This window comes from Lepidochelys kempii, chromosome 10 (genome assembly GCF_965140285.1).
Source record: "Lepidochelys kempii isolate rLepKem1 chromosome 10, rLepKem1.hap1, whole genome shotgun sequence".
Lineage (NCBI taxonomy): Eukaryota > Metazoa > Chordata > Testudines > Cheloniidae > Lepidochelys > Lepidochelys kempii.
The window spans coordinates 60364304-60388942 of record NC_136389.1 but is presented as its reverse complement, the minus strand read 5'-3'; the positions used below and the strand labels follow the sequence as shown (position 1 = coordinate 60388942).

The 24639-nt window shown below is 37.4% G+C and overlaps 1 protein-coding gene across 1 annotated transcript in view; it reads right to left on the bottom strand.

The window, feature by feature from the left end:
- Positions 1-24639, bottom strand: part of PRTG (protogenin) — a 112595-nt gene that overhangs the window by 9288 nt on the left and 78668 nt on the right. The window contains exons 12-14 of the mRNA XM_073361472.2: positions 3707-3802; positions 2990-3176; positions 766-893 (exon numbers count right to left, since the gene is read on the bottom strand). Coding sequence (XP_073217573.1) covers positions 766-893; positions 2990-3176; positions 3707-3802 — 411 coding nt within the window. The remainder of the gene's footprint in view (positions 1-765; positions 894-2989; positions 3177-3706; positions 3803-24639) is intronic.

The window sequence follows — 24639 nt, the reverse complement described above, 5'->3', positions numbered from 1 at the left end:
ATGGCTATAGCTAAGTTCTAAGTAGACAACTGGGCAAACACACACCAGTGTGCTCAAAAGACACTTTCTTTTCAGTTCAAATTTAGTCTACAGCTTAGATTTTGTAAAATCAAGCTTTTAAAAAATCATGATCATGATTTTCCTTTTCATTCCAATGGAGACAGTTGTTTATAAACAAATTAACATTTCCCTTAGTGTGTGCCACTCAAATACTGCAACACAGAGAAGGTGAAAGTGAAACTGACTTTACTACAGATTTTCATAGTCCAAGTTGACAAATGCAAATGTGTAAACAAGCATCTCAAATAGTGAATAGGAAATTGGATTTTTAACATTGTTTTAGTTTTGATAGTTTCAGGTTTTGATAACACAGATAAAGATCATTTCCTCCCAAAATATATGATTTAAAAGTTGACAGTCTCCCTTTAATGTGATAATTTAAAGCTCTTATTTATGTTATTTTAATCCAAATGATATTAATGGAGGAAGCAAGTTACATTTTATACTCCATCATCTGTGGATTTTCTCTCAGAATTCCTATACATTTTCACAGCTGCAAAATAGTGAGGGTGTGCAGAAATGCAGTTAGAAGGACAATCCTGACAAACAGGAGCAATAGCAAAGCAACTGGGAGAAAGATGAAAGACAAAATTCACTTAACAAAAATCAAAACAGACTAGATGACAGTTTCCAGGCCCACTGACTTAGAAAACGTCCTTTTTAGTACAGTATTATTATTGGTTAACTATACCCTACTGCCCTTACCTTCTGGAAGTGTGGTATGGTAAACTACTGGACTCCAAGGACTAGACAACTGATCCACATGCAGTCGAACTGCAAACTCATACTTGGTTTTTGGTTCTAGACCTTGAACCAACATGTGAGTTTCCGACCTATACAAAAGAATTAATAAAAGATATTTAATAGTAAGAGTGGCTGATGGTTTCAAATCCAGATGAGATCCCTTGGGAACTAATATGCAATTCACCCCTGTGCAGAGGGCTAGTACAAGGCTTGTGGACCAGTTAAACCTATTTTGAGTTGTCCACCAGTGAATGTCACTCTGGGTATTTAGAATGATGCTTATAAGTCACAGTTTAGAAGTTGGTCACAAAATTAATGAGACATTTGGATCCGCTTTGACTCTTTGGGGCCAAATTCTGCTCTCAGTGATACCCGTGTTAATTGTAATGATACCCGACTAGCAGTACTGAGATCAGGGGAGTAACTCTGAATTTACACTGGCATTACAGAGCACAGAATCTGCCTCTGGCCATTTATTTAATCTCCCATGTACTGTTTGCATCTTCTGTGTTCAAATTTTGCAAGCCTGTATTTGAAATTTTTTATTTTTGTCAGAAATGGGAGTTTACTGCCCTGCTGCAGTTATTTTAAGTACAAGTAACAATGTGAAAATTATACCACATCTAATTTTAAAGTCAGAGAAATGGAGAGAAATGTATTAGTAATAAAATAAAACCTAGGTTTTAAAACACCACTTTTCCTTTCCTAAACACATGTGCAATACTTTATTAATAAACACAATCAAAATACTCAGCACTGACAGAAGTTTTCATTGTCTAAGTCCTTTACAAGCATTAACAAAGCCTTACAGCACCCCTGTGAAAGCAGGTAAATATTAGCCCCATTTTACAAATGGGAAAATTGAGGCAGAGAGGTTATGGCCCAAATGCCATAAGTGATCTCTAATTTTGGGTGCTCATCTTAGGACATCCAGGGCTAAATTTCCAGGCATCCTGAGCACCCACAACTCCAGATGAAATTAAGCAGAGTTGTGGGTGCTTAGCACCACTGAAAATCAGCCAACATCTCAAATCAGGCACCCAAAACTAAAGAAGAGTTTGGGGCCAACGTCATAGAGGGGTATGTCAGAACCACAAGTAGGACTTGATCCTGCCAGGGGTGCAAAGGGAAGCCCTACCATGTGGATGGGATCCACAAAAGTGCGGAGCACAGCTTCATACTGCTGGCACAGATCTCTAGTTGTGCTCGGAGCAGAGTGTGTTACACATACACATCTCTCAGAGTGGAGGAGGTCCACAAGCATCTGGCTCTGCAGAAGCAGGCAGAAGGAGTGTGGTGCTACACCCGCTGCACACATGCAATCCAGGTGGCAGCAGGTGAATGTAGATGTCCCTCTCTCACCAAATTCCTCTACACCTATCAGCGGCAACTTTAGGGGCCATATGCACAGGCATGGACTGGGTAGGGACTGGGCTATTTCTTGATGAGCACCATGGCCCCAAACACAGGCAGCCTTAATGGAATAGCAGCATATTGGAAGGCTGACCAGCCCATGCTGTGTGCCCACCTCAACCAGCTGGAGAGGTGACCCCTGACAGACTCCCCCGCCCTGTACAGTTGCAGAGCCACGCGTTCCTCTGATGCTTGTGCTGCCTCTCCATGGGAACTCGTCCCCTGCCACACAAGCGGGCTTTGGATTCTGCACCACTCCGCACACTCTTCAGGGCTCAGTGCATTCAGTGGCATGCTGAGATCAAGCTATGTAGTTTAATCCTGGGATTAGATCACTTGACCATGTCCTATCTTTGTCAAGTTTATCTGTAAATAGCACATCTATTTCATTTTGAACACTCTTCCAGTCTCTCTTTTCTTTGGACAAAGAAGAGCTCAGAGATACATTAAACTTGCGTCACATCACTGACAAGCAACTCAACATTCGTGTCCTCATTCCATGACTCAGCTACACTTGGAGCAGGGCTGGAACTGAACACCTCAGCAAAGAGAAAGTGGCAGGGAGGAGACCCAGTCTGTCAACAAGGGTGAAGAACTACAGTGTTCTAATAGCACCTCCTAAGAATCAGAACTGGCAGAAGCCTGGGAAAAGTACCTGCCTTGCAGCTAGAGGGAAATATTACAGTAAGCGGTAATCAAAAGGGGCAGACAGACGAGACAGTAAAGAGGAAGGATCTGGGGAACAAAGAATAACTTGCAGAACTGTACATACGTTTGAAGGTAGAGCACCAAAGAGGCATTCTGCAGCCCCACAGGATTACAGCGAATGGTGTAGTTAATGACTTGTGCAGAGGTAAATGCAGGCCTTCCCCAGTGGAGGTAGATAGAAGATGAAGTGTTAGCTTTGGCATATAGGTGGTGAGGTGGTGGTGGAGGAGGAACCATACGATCACGGACAGCTGTTTAAACAAAGAGAAGTAGGATTTGTTTCATGAACTCTTTACAAATGTTGGCAGATTAGATAAATCTGAGTAGATAAATTTGGATCCAGATCTGATATTGTCCAAGGTTAGACAGTGCTCAGGGGTCTGGTTCAGACTGTTACATGATTTCTAGCAAAATCTAGCACCACATCAAGAGATCGGCCCTTTAATCTAATTAAAAATGGGGACAAAACATCAGCAGGAACAGTGGAAATATCTCTGAAAAAATCATTGACGGGGCAGGTACTAACCAGAATGACAAAGGAAGGAAGTGCTGCTTGCTATTTATCTTGCTTTTCCCAGTTGTATTTCATGTTTTATAAGTACAACTAAATGGTGGGTAGAGAGGATTCGGGGGATCTGTAGTTGACACAAATGTTATGATTTTTAAAAAAAGTTTTATAAATTGATATTTTAAGAGATTAAAAACACAGACATGCAGGGCCGCTATGGATCCTGAACTGCTCAGTTGTTAGTAGAACTGGTAATGCAACTTCAGCACTTACAGACACATCCTGGAGTACTGACTGTTTGATCTGCCTGGTAACCTTCTTCCATGCTATTATATGCCAATAACCTTACATGGTACTTTCTTCTGGGATCTGCACAGAGAGAAAAGGAATAATTAGACTACAGATGAAGAATACAGATTTTCAAAAATCTACAGAAACACTAGGATGCTGTTACGATCAGTTTGGTCCTACCACAATTCCGGTTCAAAACTTGCTCACTGGAATCAGAGAATAACTCCAATCTTGCTCCCATTGGCCTAAACCAGAGTTATATCATAGACTTCAGTGGAGTGGGATTAATCTCAATTTCCTTCCACAGCACTGGCTCACTTTTGTGAACATTAGTCAGTGCACAGAAATAACATTCAGAATATAAGGTAGGCTATTGGAGTAGAGTATATAGAATGAGTTCCAGAAACCAAGATTTGTTTCTGGAGATACAGGATAGAATGAGATGGGACAAAGACAGGAGAGTGGGACTGGAATCAACCAAGAAACAGGCAGAAATTATATGGCTATGGGCCTCCAGAGTTTATACAGTGAATACAGTAATGCCAATTAATATGTCTTCTGACTTATAACATTAGATTTTAGGTATTTTCTTTAAAGCTGATTCTGGCTTGCTTAATGGGTCACTGTCTACTTGTTTTTTTTTTAAAAGGTGATTAGTTTTTAAAACTTCTGTTTTCTAATACAGCTCCTTTTATGCCCTACATTTTTTTTAAAAAAAATCCTTTAAATATTTTGTTCTAAGGGTTTTTCTGCTTCCCTGGTGGGTTTTAGATGGATCTTTTGGGTAGGCCTGAGAGTAATGCCACCAAACATGCTTAGGCCTTTTCTTTTTAGCCTTTGAAAATCTTCACCAAAGTAAACAAACTGAAAAATATAGGGAAAAAGTGTATTTTTTTCCTTCTAATCTCTCAGTTTTATTAAATGTGTGTGTTATTTGCAACAAGAGTGTACATAAAGTTTTCAGGTTGATTTTCAAGTAGATAAGTGTCCCTTTAAGGAGTAAATTTTCTGCTACTGCTACATAAATTCTCCATTGCTGTTGCTGGAATTCTTATAGTGCTATAGCATTGGGAGACACGTTAGGATGTTTCCCTGTGTTATTGTTTGTGGATACAGGATCTATTTCCTTCCAAGATTTAAGTTAAAACGGAAATTACAAAAGTGTGTTGGCCTTGTCTGATATTTTCTTCATCCTAAAATATCTGCATCATAATTTTATTCTTTCTGAAATTAAACTAACTTCTTTTCTGTTTAAACTAGTATTTAATGCAGCTCATCTCAGACAATTCAAGTGGACTTAATTCAGTGACATTTCTTAAAACAAAATATGACCCTTTGTTTAAGTTAAATTCTTAGCTCCTTCTGCAGGCCCTCTGCATTTCTCGTACCATTTTAACAAAATCTCGTTAACTTGAAAATTATCATCATTATGGAAGTGTCACAATCTATATTTTGTAAAATGCTTTCATGATGGTTTTGAAATAAATGAATATATTGACATAGGCAGATTCATATACTTAGACAGTATCTAGGAGGGATTAACAACAACTTTTAATGGGATTCTGTTGGGTAGAGAATAAAGTGTTGCAGTAGCACAGATAAGGAATATTGTTTAATTTTATTTAACCTGAAAATATATCTTTATAAAGATATATTTATCTTTATAAACCTATTAAGTCAAGTGCTACTAGACCACAGACTACAATTAGAAAGGCAGACACAGATACTTAGATTGATCTCAAGGAAAAAATAAAAAAATGTCTGGATGGGTTTTAAAACTGGAAATTTCAGCAGAATGTCAAGATCTCACTGTTGTCTCCCAAGTAATTAAAGGAAATGAGAAAAACATCTAAGCATTTGAAAAACCAAAAATGAGAGAGAGATGAACATCCGAAGTACCCAAAAGTTGAGATAGACCAAATCCAAACTATTAAAACCTCTTGGCGCTGCAACATTAGGTAGGGAATCTCATAAAAATGGGATCTTATTCTTTCCAGGGCTTCCTGCTTGGCCAGCAACACCATCCCATGATATTTAGGCTCCTCTGCTTCTAGCTGAGAGATCTAAGAAAACTTTATTTTTTAACATACATTTAGTTATAAGAACTTCTTTCAACATCCCAGAGAATTACTTTTGCAGTGAGGTCTGGAGGAGTTGTTTTTCATTTATTATTTGAATTGAATTCTCCCATCCTTTCCCAGCAAAATCCAGAATTCAAATACTACTTAGAGGGCCTTTAAAGAGACACCATATAGCCAAGTGGTATTCAACTGACCAAGTTTCACAGTCTATCATTTTCTTTACAAGTTCCTCCAGAGGAGACCCCTGCTGCATTTCTGCAAGACACAGGATGACAGACATGACAATCTATCATCCTGCTGAGCACCTTCAAAAACGTCTTGTGCCCTTTGAAAGTGGTCACCCAGAACTGATCATCTTCACTGTGCAATGAAGAATAGCTAAGGCCTAATGTCCTGCTGAGCTGAATGAGCCTGTGAGGTCTGTTTATACTCACTGCTTTTTTCTTAACCTGAATTCCTCATTAACACTTGATAAGGCTTGGGGAGCAGAGGGAGAATTTCACTCCCAAAAATCAATAAAGTAATTTTTTAAAAACGTCTTCCCGTCACACTATTTTTAATCAGACTTTTTTAAATAAAAGCATCTGCATTAGTCTGCATCAAGTACAAAATTTAATATAATTGCTCTTATTCGGGCACAATATGAAAAGCTTCAAAGACTGATCACATAAAGAACATTAACTTTATATATAAACACAAGCAATCTGCTCCTTTTTTAACACAGGAAGATCTCTGAATTGTCTTTACTGTTTAAAAGCAAAGTTCTTTACATAACGAATCTGCTACACTTGAGACAGCATGGTTCAATTCCTAGCTAGGTTGCCTAGATCAGAAATTGATCCATAATCCTTGTAGAGAGTTTACTAAGCTGCTATACATTGCTGCATTTCACAAGACTCTAGGTTTCATGGCTGAGAAAGCACATATTGGCATTATAGCCTGTTACTACTAAAGGGTGCTGCACTATGTACAAGACTGAAACAACCTAAAAATAGTGGAGATCAAAAAAGACAAAAGGACAAAAAAAGGATGTAAGAGGAAACTGTACTGGACAGACAAAGAAACCAATATAAAATCACAAATTACTCTCATAATATTGGTGCAATATCCAATTCAAAGGATATTTGCAAAAGATATATTGGTCAAGACAAAACATATGTAAAACAAAATCACCAGTACCTACAGATCTGGATCTAGCTCAGATAAATCAGGAAAAGGAATTTTCACAATCTATTTTATGAAGGGGAAAGAAGATATTTTTGTTTTGAAATAGCCTGTATTTAGAATATGAAAGGCATTATTTGTTGGGTTGATTTACTGTCTTGAGAAATGATTTATTCCTAGGTGGCAATCCCAATACATACTTGGCATAAACACTTTTAACTTTCAGTTCATCAACTGGATCAAACAGTCATTCCCTAAAGCCAGGCATATCCTGGGAGAGAAAACAAACTTAAGGGGCTTCCTTATCTTTATCCAGTATGGGTATCCTGAACAGTTTAAACATAAATCACTGATAAAAGATTGGTAATGGCATGCCAACCTGGGGGTCTGACAGTTTGGAGTTTAATTTATGTCATCCATGTACATTAGACAGCAATGGGGTGGCTTCAGAGCCTCAGAAGTCAACGCAAAACCCACAGAGGCCATCACTCATGTACAGAAGTAACACATCTCTGCCACAAAAGATTGTTGCTATTCAGCAACAACTGGGCTTAGGGATTCACTTAACCAACTTCACACAAAATGCAGTATCTTAATTGAATTCAAAAACTGAATATAACATAAAGACATTGGCTGTGTGTGATATATTTGAATAGTTTGATATAACTATGAACTGTTTCATTTAACTCCAGAAAGTCTGATTTATTTGACTGGGTTTCACTAAAAGTATGATCCTGGAGACAAGGTGAATAGGAGCTATTTTTAGTTGATTCGCTGGCTGAATTGAGTTAACTTGTTCCTTTCTTTTTTTCTTTAAATAATGCTGTTGCCTGTATAATATATATATTATATATCGTAAGATTGAGCGCCAGGCTACTTAGAGCTTTTCTGTAGGCATCTTTTTTATTATTTAAATCTAAATAAATATACTGGTGAAAAGGACCTAAACTGTACAGCTCATGTAGATCAAAAGACCAGCACTGTTGAGATATTAATATAAATTTGGTAGACCTATTTCATAAGTTTTACTGTAATTGTACTTCTACAGTACATAAACTAGTGCATAAACTGTGAAAACATTATGGACCAGATGCTCAAATGATATTATCTGGCATAGCTCCAGAGGTCTCAGTGAAGTTATGCTGAGGATCTGGTCCATATATCTAGTACCACCAATAAAGTCAACATTAAAAGAAAAATATATGACTTCAACCATAAGTTGTACTTTGATAGTGAGACCAATAAAATAAGCGTTGGCAAGAGCCAACGTGTCTAAAAAGACATGGATTAGTTTAAAAAGTATTTACTTAAATGTTCCTGATTCTGATTAACTTTCTTTGCTCAAAAGTATTAATATTTAACCCGTCTTGATGTAGGACCTACAACATCTTCTCACTAGGCTGCAAAGCTGTGCAGTTTCTTTAGGTACTTCAGTATCTTCTGGTGAAATGACATTTTGTAATCCACATCCCTTTAGTTCACCCTCCCACAAAATTCCTCAGTGAGCCAGTACTACTATCTGCAAAAATAACAAGGAGCACGTGTGGCACCTTAAAGACTCACAAATTGGAGCATAAGCTTTCGTGAGCTACAGCCCACTTCATTGGATGCGTGCAGTGGAAAATACAGTAGGAAGAGATAGATATAGATACACACACACACACACACACAGAGAACATGAAAAAATGGGTGTTGCCATATCCACTATAACGAGAGTAATCAGTTAAGGTGAGCTATTATCTGATATTTCTCACAGCAACAGGACACTAGGGGGAAGTATTCTCTCTCTTCAGCAGCTGACTGACAGGTTTCACATAGTAAAACTACAGATCTAAATAAGGTTAGCACATATTTTAAAATGTATGTTTACTTAAATTTTAAATTGCATTTTGGACTTTCAATTAAAAAGCATATATTATAACCTGAAGTAATAGAAAATTGTGAAAGTGGTTAAAATTTCTCATAAGAGGTCTTGGTAACAAAGTTTCGCTCCTGTACTTTATCTGGTGAGATTCCAAAGGTGTGGTTATACCCATGCAATTCACAGTTACTAAGCATATATATAGGTATAGCATATTGTTATTACTACTATACACCGAGTTATCAAAATCAAGTAAGGGCTATAAGAAAAATCTGACTCTGGGAAGTGTTTTTTTCTATTAAGTTAGCCATATTTATTCACTATTTCATATAACAGAATGATCCTGATCTCGGCACTGAAAGGTGATGGATTATACAGGAATCCAATTAAAAAGGAGCTCTCAAGTTACAGTCCTATTTTCATGGAAAGTCAATTCATTTCCCAGGAAAATGGGGGTAATATTACTACAGAATTTTTCTATGCACAAGGAATCCAGAGAACTGCTGAGCACTGTGAAAAGTTGAGGAGACTTGACTTCTTGGCAATACTGCTACTCTTAGGTATTTTAGAGCCTGCCATGCTTTATTAAGCATAACTATTTTTACCATTTACTTAATAACTAGATCTAATGACGTCAGCTCTGCTTCTGGCAAATCTTCCACTTCCCTTTTAGTGAAGCCAATTGATATAAAAATAAAAGAGTACTCATTACAAAACGACAGTCAGCTAGGAATATTTGTGTCTGAAGTAAGTCTTTTTTATAATTCTTTAAAAACTAGATTGAATAGAAACTTCTAAAGCTACATGAAATTACCATCTAAATACTATTTAAAATATCCATGGCCAAATTTTCAAACAAAGGCACCCACTTCCAAATGTAGATATTCTAAATGGTACAAGAAATGCCCTTTATTGTACACTGGTATAGAAGTAGCCAGTCTATTAATGTAAACAAGGACTTAACCACCAATGCGCCAGAACTGACTTACAGTGTATGTGGCAGAGCATAAAATTCCTTAGGATGAATAACGTCACAATGTTCTTATTTAGTTCCAGAGTTTCTAAAACATTGTGGCAAATAAAGAAAAATATACAAGATGACCTTACATTGTCCAAAACACAATAAACTTCTGCTGACACTCAGAGGCCTCTGAAATTTAAGTTGAAATCCTAGCTTCTGCTGGAATATGAGGAGATCACAGTAGCAGTTATTGCCATTTTACAGAAGGAAAAAGATTCCCTTTGTTTTGTAGATGTTTCCCCAGGTGGTAAAAGCAACATGGAGAGAGGAAGGGATGTCTCCCCACACACAGGTTGGTTCCATCTGCTGGAGTTATACCTCGTTACTGCCAGATGGTGTCATCATCCACTTCCATTGAATACACTGCCAGAAAGAGTGGGGGCAGTGAGAAAGGAATGTCTGGATGAGAAATCAGAGGATAACAAAAAGCAGCTCCTGATACCTTTGCCACTGGTGAAATTATTAAATATAATCATTCTGCTCAAGACTGCACAAACAGAACTCCCAGGAAAGTCACTAAGAATGATTTTCTGCAATTGTCAATTCTGTATTTTCTGTAAACCTTCAAAGACCTTCCATTATACAGATGGACCTTCCACATTATTTTATATATATATATATACACACACACACACATACACTCTTTAAAGTAAAAAAAATAAAATAAAATAAATCAGCAATAGCAAACTGTATGTCCTGATAACTTTTTAACATTATCCTTTTAATCAGTTTTATTCAAATAAAAAAAACCAGGAACTGTTTGTTCTATTGAAATTTTGGTAAATCTTCTTGTCTCCATGACTTCCTTTTACTCCAAATGTACCCATAGTGTTGAAGATGGATAGTGATGAAGAACATTTAGTGTGTGCTCCCAAGAGCATATTTTACACATCAAACACCCTGCAGGACAAACTGATGGTCCTAAATCAAGAATTTTATAGAGCTGTGTTTGCTGATGTTAACACAGCCAACATTTTGGCTTTCTGGCAAATGCATCATAGAAAGCATTTGTTTACAAACTATTTAGCCGAGGTTAAAAGAGAGTGTAATATTGCAGCCCCTAAAACTCCTGTCATTGTTTCTTTCAGCTGCTGCATGTTTGTGAAGCTCCAAAGGCCTTGAAAGGAGCCAGAGCAGAGCCAACAGGTCAGGGCTAGATAAAATTAAGAAAGAATCCGAGGTCAGGACCATGAAAGAACTCCCTCCCTTCACCCCCCCAGAACAGCGAGTTCACCTCCAGCAGCCTTTCATTCAATACTCATAGAGGTTTAAAAGGCGAGAGGGCACTCCAAAAGCTGAATTTGAAATTTAAAAAATAAATCATTCTTGGCGACATAAACAGATAAAGGAACCTAAAGAAAATAGGGCATTTTAGTATCACTTATTACTGGTTCATATTAAATCCAGATACTGGACACTCTCCTGTACCTCACTGCTCTGAACATCTCAGTTCTCTGACACACTGGAAAGAAAATGATTTCTCAGTAGATAGAAAGGAAAGGCTTTCTCTCCCGCCTGCCCTGCCTTCCTCCAGGATGAGAATTGTGTGGGATTGCTTAAGAAAACTGTCATTCTAGTGCTTGAGATTCTGAGCATACCAGCAACTTATACTTTTCAGCCCAATATAGTGATTTAAAAAGCTGGGGTGGGGGAGAAGAGAACCACGTCAGTGTTGCTCTAACATACTAAAACAATTTTAAAACATTTTTTTCTTTCAGTTTAAAAGTTTTTGAAAACACTATTGCCCTTTAAAGGCAGAAAGAACTGATAGGGTTAGATCCTTAGGTTTAAGTTCTAAGAATAAACTTATCTGGCCAAATGCCCATTTTAATTTAATCTTTTGTGCTGCCTTTTTTTGCATAACCTACAGGTCCATTGTTGTGTAGCAGTCCGGCTGGATAGTTCATTGGTCTGGCTTTCCAGGGTGACTGCACTGCCCCCAAGCCCATCCCTTCAACACAATAAACTCCAGATAATTATTCAGAGAAGAGGCCAGCAGCATGGGCTGCTGTGACATCTGGGTCATGGCCTTTGACATAGAATCTGGGGCTAGCCAAAGTCTGCTCCAAGCAACAGAGGTCCAGGGGAATTATTAAGGGGGAAGGGTGGGAAAAGGACAAAAGTGAGAAACACTATCCTTAAAAATGCACTTTTGAAGCAAAGTAATGTAAATACCACAGAAACTTATTAGAAAAATAAGCAAATACATTTCAGATACACAAGGCAAATGAGAGGGAGACCAGCGCATCACACAACACAATGAAATAAAAAAGTTTGAAGCGGTATTACAATATATATTGCAAGCAGTTTCCTTCCAAAATAGGCAATCCCGCTTCAGTAGTCCTCTCACGACTGGATTTTTATGTATTTCCATTTTTAAAAAACTGTGCCTATACACTGCCCTAGGCATGTGTACTAGATAAAATGTATGGGTGAAATACACAAACAAAAAGTTATTATAGCAACACTATCACATTATACTTTAAACAATCTTCTATATGTGCATTGTGTGACTTATAAATGTACAAGTAATTTATAAATATTTTTACTAGTTAATTTGTGAATGTTTAGGGAGGTTTTCTTTTTTTAAAGGGACTTGGAATTTCCTTAGGTAACTACAATTAAAACACAGCTCTGAATATACAGAATGACACTCTGAAAGATTTAAAATACCAGAATTTCACATCTCAAATAGTTTACACTTCAATTTAAAGATAATTGAAGATGGAACAGAGATTGTCTGTGGTACTCATTTCAGAGTAGCAGCTGTGTTAATCTGTATCCGCAAAAAGAGAAAGAGTACTTGTGGCACCTTAGAGACTAACAAATTTATTTGAGCATAAGCTTTCGTGAGCTACAGCTCACTTCATCGGATGTATTTCCACTGAATGCATCCGATGAAGTGAGCTGTAGCTCACGAAAGCTTATGCTCAAATAAATTTGTTAGTCTCTAAGGTGCCACAAGACCTCCTTTTCTTTTTGTGGTACTCATGTTTTCCAAGTAACTAAAAGGGAAACGATACATTTTTTCTTTCTACAACATTGTGAAAGTTTATTTGGGTAGAAACTAGACCATATGACAGATGTGAGTCAATCCCACTAAACAGTCTAGCTTTCTGTGGCTTTGGATGGCTCTCGCTTATTTGTCTAAACCTGAAAAGGCTCCATATATCCCTTTTGTAGCTTTGTTCTATCCCCTTGAAGGGCCTCAGGACAAACACCACCTCACACCCCCTTGCAGTAAAAACATCACCTCTCCTACTGCCCACAATCAGCAAAGGGGGGTGGGGAGCTGCTGAAAGAAATTGCCTGACTTTATCATTTAGGTATCTGATGGCTACTGAAATAAGGGATCTATTTCAAGAGTTTCAAAATCTTTATGAAAAGTCTAGGCAAATTTCAGAAATCCTGGTTTAGTTTGGCTAATTTTTTCTTTAGAGTAACATAACGCAGTATTTCTACTAGTAACTTGCATATTGTTTTGGATCAGTTCCTTCTATTTAAACATTTTTCTAAAACAGGAGGAGAAAAGCCATCTCCCAATATTATACTAGTAATACACTTTAAAACATTTGAGCTATCCTAATGTTAACTAGTTTGGGTTACAGTTTTCAATATGAGCCTTACTAAAGAAGATTTTGGTCCATGTTCTTAAAAGCTGACTTGAAAGTGATACCAGAGGCCTGGATAAACACCTAATTTTGATCTTTTGTGCTCGTCTTTTCTTTTAGGAAACCTTTTCTTTTGTTGCTGCCCAGTGGGAGGAACGTAGCTCATTGGTCCTGCTCTGTAAGATGACAGCACTGCCCCTAAATCCACCCCCTCAGAGTACAATCAGTTTAATGGAATTATGTAGAAAGAGGCCATCTTTGGAATAAGAAAGGGGGTAAAGAATACCCAGAAGAGTCAACAGAGCCTTAATTAACCCATATTTCTAACATGGATACATCCGCTAGGAATTCATATAGTGAGTCTAATTTGCAAAGTTGTGCAATACTACGAGTATCCATGTCTATATTTAGTGAATCGAGCAACAATACACTACAGGATAAAACTAGCTAAATGATTCTATAACCACATTTCAACAGAGACACGATAGAGTTAAGGATTTACCGTTCTGGATTAGCAGGAAGAGACCAAGAACACAAATGATTTCCACAATGAAGTTCAACCTTTCCCACTAAGCAGAAACAGTTTTGATAATTTGCCTGATCTTTGTAATCATAGAATGCTTTCTCAAAAAGCATCTAAACAAAAGGGTAAAACTGTGCTACCAAATTTGGTTTAACATCTGTTTAAGTAACTGCCATGATAACACACATATATTGACTGTCAGACGTATAGCATCATCTTACAAACAATACATTTTTATGCTCCAACAGAAGAAATCTATTCACGGCACCCCAAACTTCCCCTGAAGCTATGAAATAAATTTCCTTTCAGAACTAACATTTCTCTGTTGGGCTGTCATTGGCACCCTATGCCATTTTGACCCTTTTGTGCAGCAAAATGAAAACACCATCTATCATTTCTTGTACTTCAGTGACTTTCTAGGAGGTGCACAGTTTCATTGCAAAAACATCTGTGTTTGGTGACTCCCATCCCAAATCCTGAGAATTAGGAATTCTGCTGTTGCAAGCATGTTTACAAAATGCAAGAGTTTCAGGTAGGCTCCTCACAAACAGCTTAGCTTTTTCCCATGGGCATAGTTTGGGAAGAGCAGCGGGGTGTTGCCCCTCCCAAGGGCAAACAGTGGACAGGCACAGAATTTGCCCCTCCATGCATGGCCCTATTGGCCTCAATGGAGCTCCCCCTCCAAATATTGAAGTCAAACTAGACTTATGATTTCTCCTTCATTTGATGGCAAACAGGAATTGCAATGGTTAACTTTCAAATTGCCATGTATAAAACAAGTCAGTAGCAACAGGAAAACTAGCAATGGATGAAAACAAAATATGTACAATCAAATGACCCTTTATTTTATTTTTATTATGCCAAATATTATTTACACATCTCATGCCCAACTGCAGATAGGGCCAACATTTCAGTCGTAGATTCCAATTTTGTGGGTGCCTAAAGCCACCTGAAAGCGTTTGTGCTGGGGCCTATGTCACACACCAACTGGTACTCACAGGTACAAATTAGGTAGCTGGGTACCCAATCTGCACATGCAGTGTATATGTATATGCAATTTTGTGAGCCCAATCACTTACCTGCTCAATTTGCAGATGGAAATTCAGAGGCTGGTTAAGGACAATGAAAAATGTAGCCCGTAACTCCACTGAACTTTAGGGTGACAAACTGAACAGCTGCTACAGAAAAGTTAAATAGTGATCTAGCTAAATTTATCTAGGCATTTATAATAGACCAGTCTTGCCTTTAATACAGCTTTCTATAGCATCTTTAATATTTAATTTGCTGAAGTCAAATCAACCTGTATTTAAAATGACTTAACAGACAGGACTGTGAGCAAGTTGCCTTTGTAAGTCTGTTTCAACACAAGATTATTTCAGTGCACTCTCTGAAACTTTGGCACATGGGATGCATAATGTTAAATTTGCAAAGCAATTTCCAATTACAAGGGTTAATAAACCAGGAAGGAATGGATCCAAATAAGGATTCTTGAACCAGCCATCTGTTATCACCTTCTAGGGATTCCACCCTTGTGTCTCAGGTCAGCAGGTGATCATGCATTTGTGTGGTGGGCCCTCGGTTGTGGAACTCACCCCATCTCAGTACATCTCTTCACACATGTACATTTCTGACTATTTCTGTAACCTTTCTCTTCCCACCCCCTTTTGCTTGCCTCTTTTTTTGTAGGAGATTCTTTGATACGTTGTCTAGCTTCCTTCAGACTTGGACATAATAGATTACTCTTATTAGCCTTTGATATTTCCCATGAACAATACCCTAACATGTGATAGCACTTCTAAAATATGCCTTGAAAAAAATAGCCATTTGCCACTAGATCAGAAATAATATCCAAGAAACTAGTACAACCTCTGTTCTAATGCTATACTCAGTAGTATGTGTTGTTCATAGAAAGTGCTTCAGGAGGAATCTGCACAGGGGAGCTACATGAAAGTACATTAACAATAAAGCTTTATCAGTGGGAAATAAACCCTGAGATGCATAAATTTAATGTTTTTGTTTCTTGGGCATTTTCAAGCAGTCTAAAATTTGGTACAAATACTCCTCTGCATGGCCAGGTTTTTCTGCTCCTGGTACACAAAAATCATATTAACCTTTCAGAATAAATGGATTCTATCTAAAAACTTGTTCCAACAATAGTTTCATCTCTTTGCATGCCCAGGCTCTGCTGTCCTAGGATTATGCCAAGATGAGTTACAGAATTCGTTCTAAGTGGAGCAGCAGCTCAAGCTAACATTGTTGCTTTTGTGAGTTTTAGTCAAACACGTAATGTTAACACAGCTTTAAAAAGTATTTAATTCTGAGTCTTCTGGTCACGATTCTGGGAAACGCTAGGAGCTAAACTTCCTGCGAGTGTAAATGGGCCTACCTCATTTCCACCAGCACGGAAGTTGGCCCTAATGTTCTCAGGTGCTCATATCTTTTCCTCCTCTTCACTGAACAGCAGTTTAATTCTCTAAGTTTTTGCTCTAAGCATTGATATGCTTCCCCAAATGTTGTTTATTGTCTTTTAAAAGCAGCAGCAGCAAAAGGGGCACTCTGACACGTTTTTGGGCCACCTGAAGCTTTTTGGTAATCCTTAGCTCCTCTGACTAACAGTACAGACTCTGCTATATCTTTACTCCTCGTGGGCTGCCCCCTCTCTGCATATTTTGTAAAGACAAAAGTTATTTCCCACTATTTGGAAATGGATCAAAATGTTTTGAGCCCCAGATAGTTCTGTTCTTTAAAAGGAGGTATTCTATATAGTGTAGCCACATGAAAATTAAACAGTAACTGACTCGGGGGGTGGGGAAGTCCACAAATTTAGAAGACTGGAACACAGTTTCACTGACTGTATGTGTCCCTTTTCCAGATATCTTTAGATGCTTTCATACTTCTAAGATGTGTTTCTTGGTCTTATAAACTGGAATAGAGAGGGTTGAAAATTTTCTATCACAACTGTTTTGACAGAATATTGGTTTTAAGAGAAAACAATTTTTTCCAAAGAAAGGGTCTGTTGTTTTTGTCAAAATATTCCAGCCAAAAATCCAAAAGATTTTTAGCTGAAATCTTTTGGTTTTTGAGGTTTATGGCTGAAAAATGGAAAGTTTCCACAGGAAATTTTTTTAAGATCAGCAATAATTCAAATTCCTACCACCATTTTCTTCCAAGTGAGGTCATTTTGTGATGGGGTTGGAATAGAGCAAAGCGTCAAATAGTCTACTAAAAATTTGAAAGTTGCTAACCACAGTCAAAAGTTATTTTTATTCATCTTTCTTAATGCATTCAGGATTTAGATCTAAGATATATTAGCATCTTGATTTAAAGAAAGACCAAAGTTCAAACAACTCCTGCTTCAATGTCTCTTCATGTGAAGGTATATACAACATTTAGAAACTTGAGCCATGACAAAAAACTTTGCTAGACTGGTTGATTGATTACTTAAATAAAATAAACAAAATACCACTGAGCTCATATTTAGCCATTTTCATTTGTAGATCTCTAAGAGTTTCCATTTTATGTTGGGGACACTGAGGCTGAGAGAACTTAAGTGATTCACCAAAGGTCACATAGCGAGCCAGTAGCAGAGCAAGCAGTAGACTAAATCTACTGGCCCTGTTCTATTCACTTTCATCAGTGCCTCCTATTAGTAGGATTGGGGTCTAACAAATTCAATGTTCCTGTAGCTAAAGTTGGATTAATTAGAGTTGGGTTATCCATGGTCAATTATAGGAGAGCTGTTTCTGATAAACTATCACAGCAATAGCTACAGGTGTATAATGATCATCACATACTTGGTACTCAGATTATATGGCAATTGGTGCTCTGTACATATATTCACATTACATAAATGAAATACTGTAGTCACGTCTGACCATCTACTGCACTGAAAGTGCAGTGTGCCTCATGTTATTACTGCAGTGCCCAACCCAGGACAAGACAACTTGAATAAATGACTTTCATAACTTGAAACCATCTCTCTCCCAGACAGGTGGGCAAGTGATTGTTTTGACTCTTGCCATTCCTGAAGGCGATTGGTGTGATCATGATGCCAAAAGCAATTTACCCAGAAAACACAAGGGATGTAATAACCATATTATAAATTCCACCAATGAGGGAAGCTCCCCTAAAGAGCAAGCTGTGATCTAATCAGCTGAGCACAGTGTTGTGAATCTGGAGACCTAGGTTCAATTCCCACCTCTGCCACTGATTCCATGTGGCCTTGGGCAAGTCATTTAAGGGCTGATTGTTGGAAATGATGAGCAATACAAACTCATGCTGAAGTCAATAATAGCTGTGACTGCTCAGCTATTCTCGCCCTTACTTTCTCTGTGCTTCAGTTACCCAATTTGTAAAATGGGAGTTATAACACTTGCCCATCTTGTGAAGCTCTTTGGTGACTATGGATAATAACACAAGTGCGAAGTATTATTAGTATTACTAACAAACAAGAGTAAAAATATGAGAAATTGATGCGAATAACCATAGTATCACTGATATAATCAGGAAATATATTATTAGGGCCACAGTCTACCACTGCCTGCATCCCCTTGGCTTTCCTTCCCTAGTTTCAGAGAGGAAAGACTGTATGTTCCAGCACAGGTCTTTAAGCAGCTGCAGAGGAGGTAGGCCCAGGCAAAAGGAGAAAGAGGTAGATTATTGAAATCTGATTGAATACCATCTAAATAGTGCATGCACTTTAAATAAGCCAAACAGTTTACCTTTCAGTCCCGCAGCTTGAATATTTTCATGTTTTCTATAAGGTATTATTATTACACTGAATTCAAAGCAGGATTCAGCTTTCCTTACTGAGGAAGATTTGTACAGATCATCTCACTTTATTATTGTGCATTACACCCAGGTCCAAATTTTCAAAAAGTGTGTGCGTGCCATTTTGCACTCCTTTGCATACACAATTACCACATCTGCACATTTAGACGGCCATTGTGTACACAAATGGGTTCATACTACAGGCAGAAAATGTGGCTCAGGCTTAATAAAATTATTAATTCTACTAAGCATGGGTCAACTAATAAATTCCCCTTGTCCTACTTCTATAACTGTGTTCAACATCTTTGCTTTGCAGGCATTGACCAGTTTGACTCAGGGTAGTACAATTTTGCCATTTGAACACTGAACACAGAAATTTTTTAAAAATTTTTATTTGTGGGGTGGAGGGCAGTGGTGGGGAATGCAGGATGCAAACATTCCACTTTTTGTTCAAAACTAAGTTTTCATGAAGCTATTTCAGGCACAAACTCAAAGGTTTTGCAGAGAAATTTCACAGCAATTTTTCTACCCCACAGCAAAAACACCCTTTCCCAACTGCCAAAATTGCTCTCTCCCCCTCCCCGCCACCAAAAGAAACCCAGGCAAAATTGAAAAATAATTTGCTTTTCCACAAATGCAAATTTCACTAATGGTGAAAACTGCTTCATGATGTAAGGAAGGTATTATTCCAGGCATGTGAATGCCCAGAAAGCATATTTGCTTATCCTTACAAGTGTGTTTGCTTATCACCAAACCCGGGGCTTTTTGCAAACACAAGGTATTAACTTTCCCATACAACTTTATCACAAGTGCTCAAGTATCAATTCCTGGACAACAACAAAAATCCAGCAGCAATTTATCACTGACCCTAACATTTTGATCACAACATCTGGATTTTAGTTAAACAAATGAAGTTAAAAAAAGAAAAAAAGGAGAGGAGAGAAAATTAAGAAATGTAACTAGCACTATACAGCAAATGTTTTCTTCTGTCCACTCTGAAGTCTCTTTCATGTGCTAATGGTGGCATTTTTTTAAACTCTTCCCCTTTGACTTATTCAGACCTTTAAGGACCTCACACATCTAATGGTTCCTCACATTCACTAAGAACAATCGAGAGAGAGGTCTGGTGGCTGACATGCAGTATGATTAATGGACAATGTTTATTTAATTTTCTACAACAAAAGTTTTCTCTAAGCCTTCTACAAGGAGCTGCTGCTTTACAATTTGGGCCTTCATTAGTAAAATACTTAAGTCCAATAAATAGTGAATTAAATAATATTGCCCAGATATATGTGCCCTTCCCTTTAAATCCACATATTTAAAAGCTTTACTGGAACAAGGAAAGCAACTTTTGTAACAGCACGGTAAGTAGTTGCTTCTTTGTAAGAAATGATGAAAAATTAACTATCATTTACTGTTGTTTCAACTGACTTCTTTTAATAACAGTTGAAACATGCTAAATATTAAGCATTCTATCAGAGGAATGTTATTATTTAGCAATAGACTAGAGCAGTGTCAGTTTCAAAATACAGCAATTTAAGAACATTTATTTTTAAAAAACTTCAGTTAAAAAGATATTTAAAATTAACGACTTTTTGAAAATAATCAGGAAATCTCAGTGGTTTGGTTTGAAATGATGCTCACTGTATTTTTGCATGAAATAAACTAATTTTCTGCCCAGCAAGTGAGTTACTGAATACTATTTGCCTAAAGCATAACTGTTACCTAATCAATATAGCATAATATTCCTAGCTGAATTCCAGTGCATATTCATTTTTAAATGGTGGAGTGTCTAGGACCAGGAATGCCAAGTGGCACAGAGTTTTCTTCAAAATTCCATGCACTCTCACACCGGGCAAAAAATTTTACATTTAAATACTTGAAGGGGATACAGTTTGCTGCATTAGAAACCAGTGGCTTATCTCCAGGCACAATGCAAATAACATCCCTTCTCTTAGCTTCAAGAGAGATCCTTTAATCCAGTTCTTCAAACAGTTGCTACACATTCGGCCTCTCTGTTGTCCCTAAAGAAACAACTGTATCTGATATTTCAGCTGGGATAGCAGCTGGGGGTATAGAAAAAAAACAGAGATCCTCATTGCAGGTAACTGCCCTTCATGCCACTTGAGTAGACATGTCTCCTGCCTCCTCCACCCCCTTTTAGTCTCCATGGTAGTTTCTGCTGTTGGCATATCAAAGCCTGTGTTTTCTCATTCGTATTTTATGGATTCTTGCAAAGCATTGTCACTTGAAATAATGGAACTTCCTTCTTCCTGATAGCTCCCACTGACTACTCAGGAGGCCTTGCTTAGCTGGATTTAATGCCCTATTTAGTTATCTGAAGCCAAGTTGCACCAGTACAGAAAATCTTTATCCAGTGCTGGGGTTCAAGTGGTATGTACTCTGTACATTTTTAATGCCAAAGAATTGTTTTCTCCCCTTTTTAAAGAAAAACAAGCCTTGGAAGTTAAAATGAGCTACAACAAAAATGAGCGCATGTCTTAAGTAATGACAGTAGACCTAATTTCCGGTTTCAAGCTGAACCCCCACACACACCACTTTTAGAGCAGTTACATACAAAGAATAAAATCAGAGAATCTCTCCAACACACAAACTGCCAGTTTTCAAAAGGAAACTTAACTGCACAGTTGAGAAGGCAATAAAACAGCTTTCAGCCCCCAAAATAGTGGTTATCATTTTGGCAGATAAATCATTTTCCGCTAGTTTTTAAGCCATTCAATGACATTACATTTAATCCAAAGAGGCCTAGAACTTACTCATTTTTTTAAATGAGTGTTTGTCATGTTTGTCAGCTGTAACACCCTAATCAATATCGAAACAGATATGTTGCTCATGCAGATGTTATAGCTTTCAGTATTTTAGAACTATTAAACTTGATTACAGGATAAACCAGTAAATTACAGAGTCCTGATGGTGTAATTTAAAATTGACAAATACATGAAACTTTAATTAAAGCTTTGCATTATAAATGAATTGGATAAAATAAAATTTATTTTCAAAAGCAAAATGAAGAGTGATGTATTCGTGGTGCTAGATTTTTTACAAATTCCAAAGTTTCGCATTCTTTATGAACACTAGAATTAATAGCAAATATGGCAAAAGGAGTGTCTTGTGATCATCCAAAGTAAACAATATTGGTTGATACCATAAAAGAATAATTAAGGCTCAATATATTTGCCTTGGAGATAAATATGCACAGGTACTCAGAGTATGAGCCAAGTATAGTCATACAACCACAGAGAAAGGAAAGTGGCCACATCAGTAAAAGTCTGGCACCGAGTTATATAATAAAAATGCCACATTGGCAGCTGATGGTTTTCTGGTGTTTCTTGACAAATATGGCCAGAACAAGCTGACATTTATCCAGGATTCGCTCTCCATGTCATATACTGGTGGTTAAACAAACTGGGCAATATTCAGAACTCATGTTAGTGAATGCCATTCCAACAGAATCCAACAAAGTGGCACCCAATTACGACAGGTCTGAATTTGACCCTGTGGGAATTAGATTTACAGTCTGGATAACGCAATTTGTTATCCCAACAGAGTGAAGCAGTTTATGTTTTAGGGGAGGGTATTTTTGTCATAAAAAATGGAACATAAGAAGTGGGTAATTTTGCAAATGACTAATTTAGCCTGTCTGGGCACATCAGCTCAGTTTATTCTCACTGTGAAGTCTTTTGATATTTAGCACCTGACTGTCCTGGTGCACGTCAAACTTCACATGTGTTAAAAATTACATAATCAAGCATGCTGTGAAAGAGAGATTCTTGATTCCTTCCTTTTCCCACCACCCAAGCTAATGCTTGTACATTCAAGGCCCGGTTATGTCACTGGAACTCTAGGACACAACTTCTCACTGTAGTTGGAGCCTGATTGATAGTAGTTTTACCTGTACCAAATGGCAAAATATTGTACAAGTTTGCAAATTCCTACCATAAAAGACAAACAAAAAACCCACAACACCTGATTTATGTTCAGAATTAAGGCCTCCAAAAAGTAATCACATGAATGGGAGGGAAGAAGGCTTTCCAAAGCACATGTTGCCTCAATGTTTTGCAGGTGAAGGAAATCTAGTTTTAATAAACCTCTCTCCTTTATATGTCTAGTTCTAAAATCTTTTTTTTTTTTTTTAAAGTCTGGAGGAAAGTCCAAAAAAAAACAAAAAAACAGATATGCAGTGTCTGAGGTTAGAAGACAGGCTCATACTTGATAAGTGATGACAGGTCTACAATTTATGATTATAAAGTAAAGAGTATAATATCTCTTTGCTTATTGAGTAGTATCCTATCAGGACTAGCTGGAGGATTTTGTTTTATTTTTGTTAAACACACACATGTATTAAACTACCATGGACCTGGGGAGAGCAAGAGATCAGAACCAGCTGAGGCAAAGGGTGCCTTTAAATGCACCCAGTCTACTTCTAGAGCCTTGGTTTTATCACTTTGCAGTAAGACTGACTCCTCCACCTCCTCCCCCCAAAATCCCTTATGTTTTCGCTGATAAGTACAGTAGCAAGCTTGTTATACACAATCAGGAGAATTAATAGATAAGAGGTTTAGTTTAAGGATGTAATCAGGGTGAGTAAACACCAGGCTGACCAGCTGTAAACAGTGGTAAATAATGATAATATTTGTCCTGGTCACCTACTGAGCTATTAACACACTTTCCACTAGGTAACAATGTAAATATGTCTTTCCAATGTCTACAATATATACAGTGTACCAGACTATCCTTTAGTCACATAACCAACTAAATAAGCTCTCTTTGTTGATCTTTACTGAGAACCAGTGTAATATGGATTAATTTTTATTTTTGTTAAACAAAGGTGAACTTCCGTCCTGTCAACATTTTCACTAGCTCTGAAAATCTGACTCAACATGCAACATTCAAACATACAGAGTCAAGATCAGTAGTTACTGTATTCTATTTTACAGAATGCCATGTGGCATAACTGCCAACACGGAGATGTCATAAATAGGGAAATTCACAAAGAAATGTAAGGATAGAACTTTTTACTTCATGGAAATATACGGGATACAAAATTTTTGGGAGGGTTAAGAGTGGAAAACCTCTGGGGTTCAAAAACATGGAACTTAAAACCACTTCCTTCAGCACCTGATTTTCAGATTATCTCAAATTGGCCTGCAAGGTTGTGTTGCTAGAATGCACACATACTCTGGTTCCCTCAAAACTGGGAATGAAAATTAATTGCTTGGATTTCCAGCTATATGTTTCCATGCACCAAATGGACAATTTTCTGGATGTAAACATTTGGGAATATATTTTGATTCCCACAAAATTTGGGGCTGCAGCTGAAAATCTGGCCCTAAACATCAGGAACAGAATACACTGACAGAGCAGATGCCATGGTCATAAGCATGTTATAAAAATCTATGATAGCCATTGCAAGTATTAATGTCTGTATATACACATTTATCATTTCTTTTTTCACCTTTGTAAGTTTGCTTCTGCTCTGTGGTTTATTTGGAGATTTATTTATGCAGAAAGAGGTCATCAATTTATAGTTAAGGTCTGGAGAAGCCTCCCATTTTAAAGACAATTCTCTCTCTCACACACACACAATTTGATAAAAGCCAAAACTACATGCCACATCTTATCATCAAATTGATTTTGTTTTGCTTTCTTTTTTGCAAACTTTGTGATAAATAAATAAAGGTGTTTACAAGATATTTGGTTGCAAAGCTGCAGGTGGTTGAACTTTATAAAAATTCCTAACTTTTTTTCTGGTCTACACTTATTCCTTTATCTTTTCACTCCAGAATGTTCTTATTCTCTTTACCTCCATGAGCAGTGGTACCTTTGTTTTACTAGAGTTAAGAGTATAAATATGTTCAAGCAT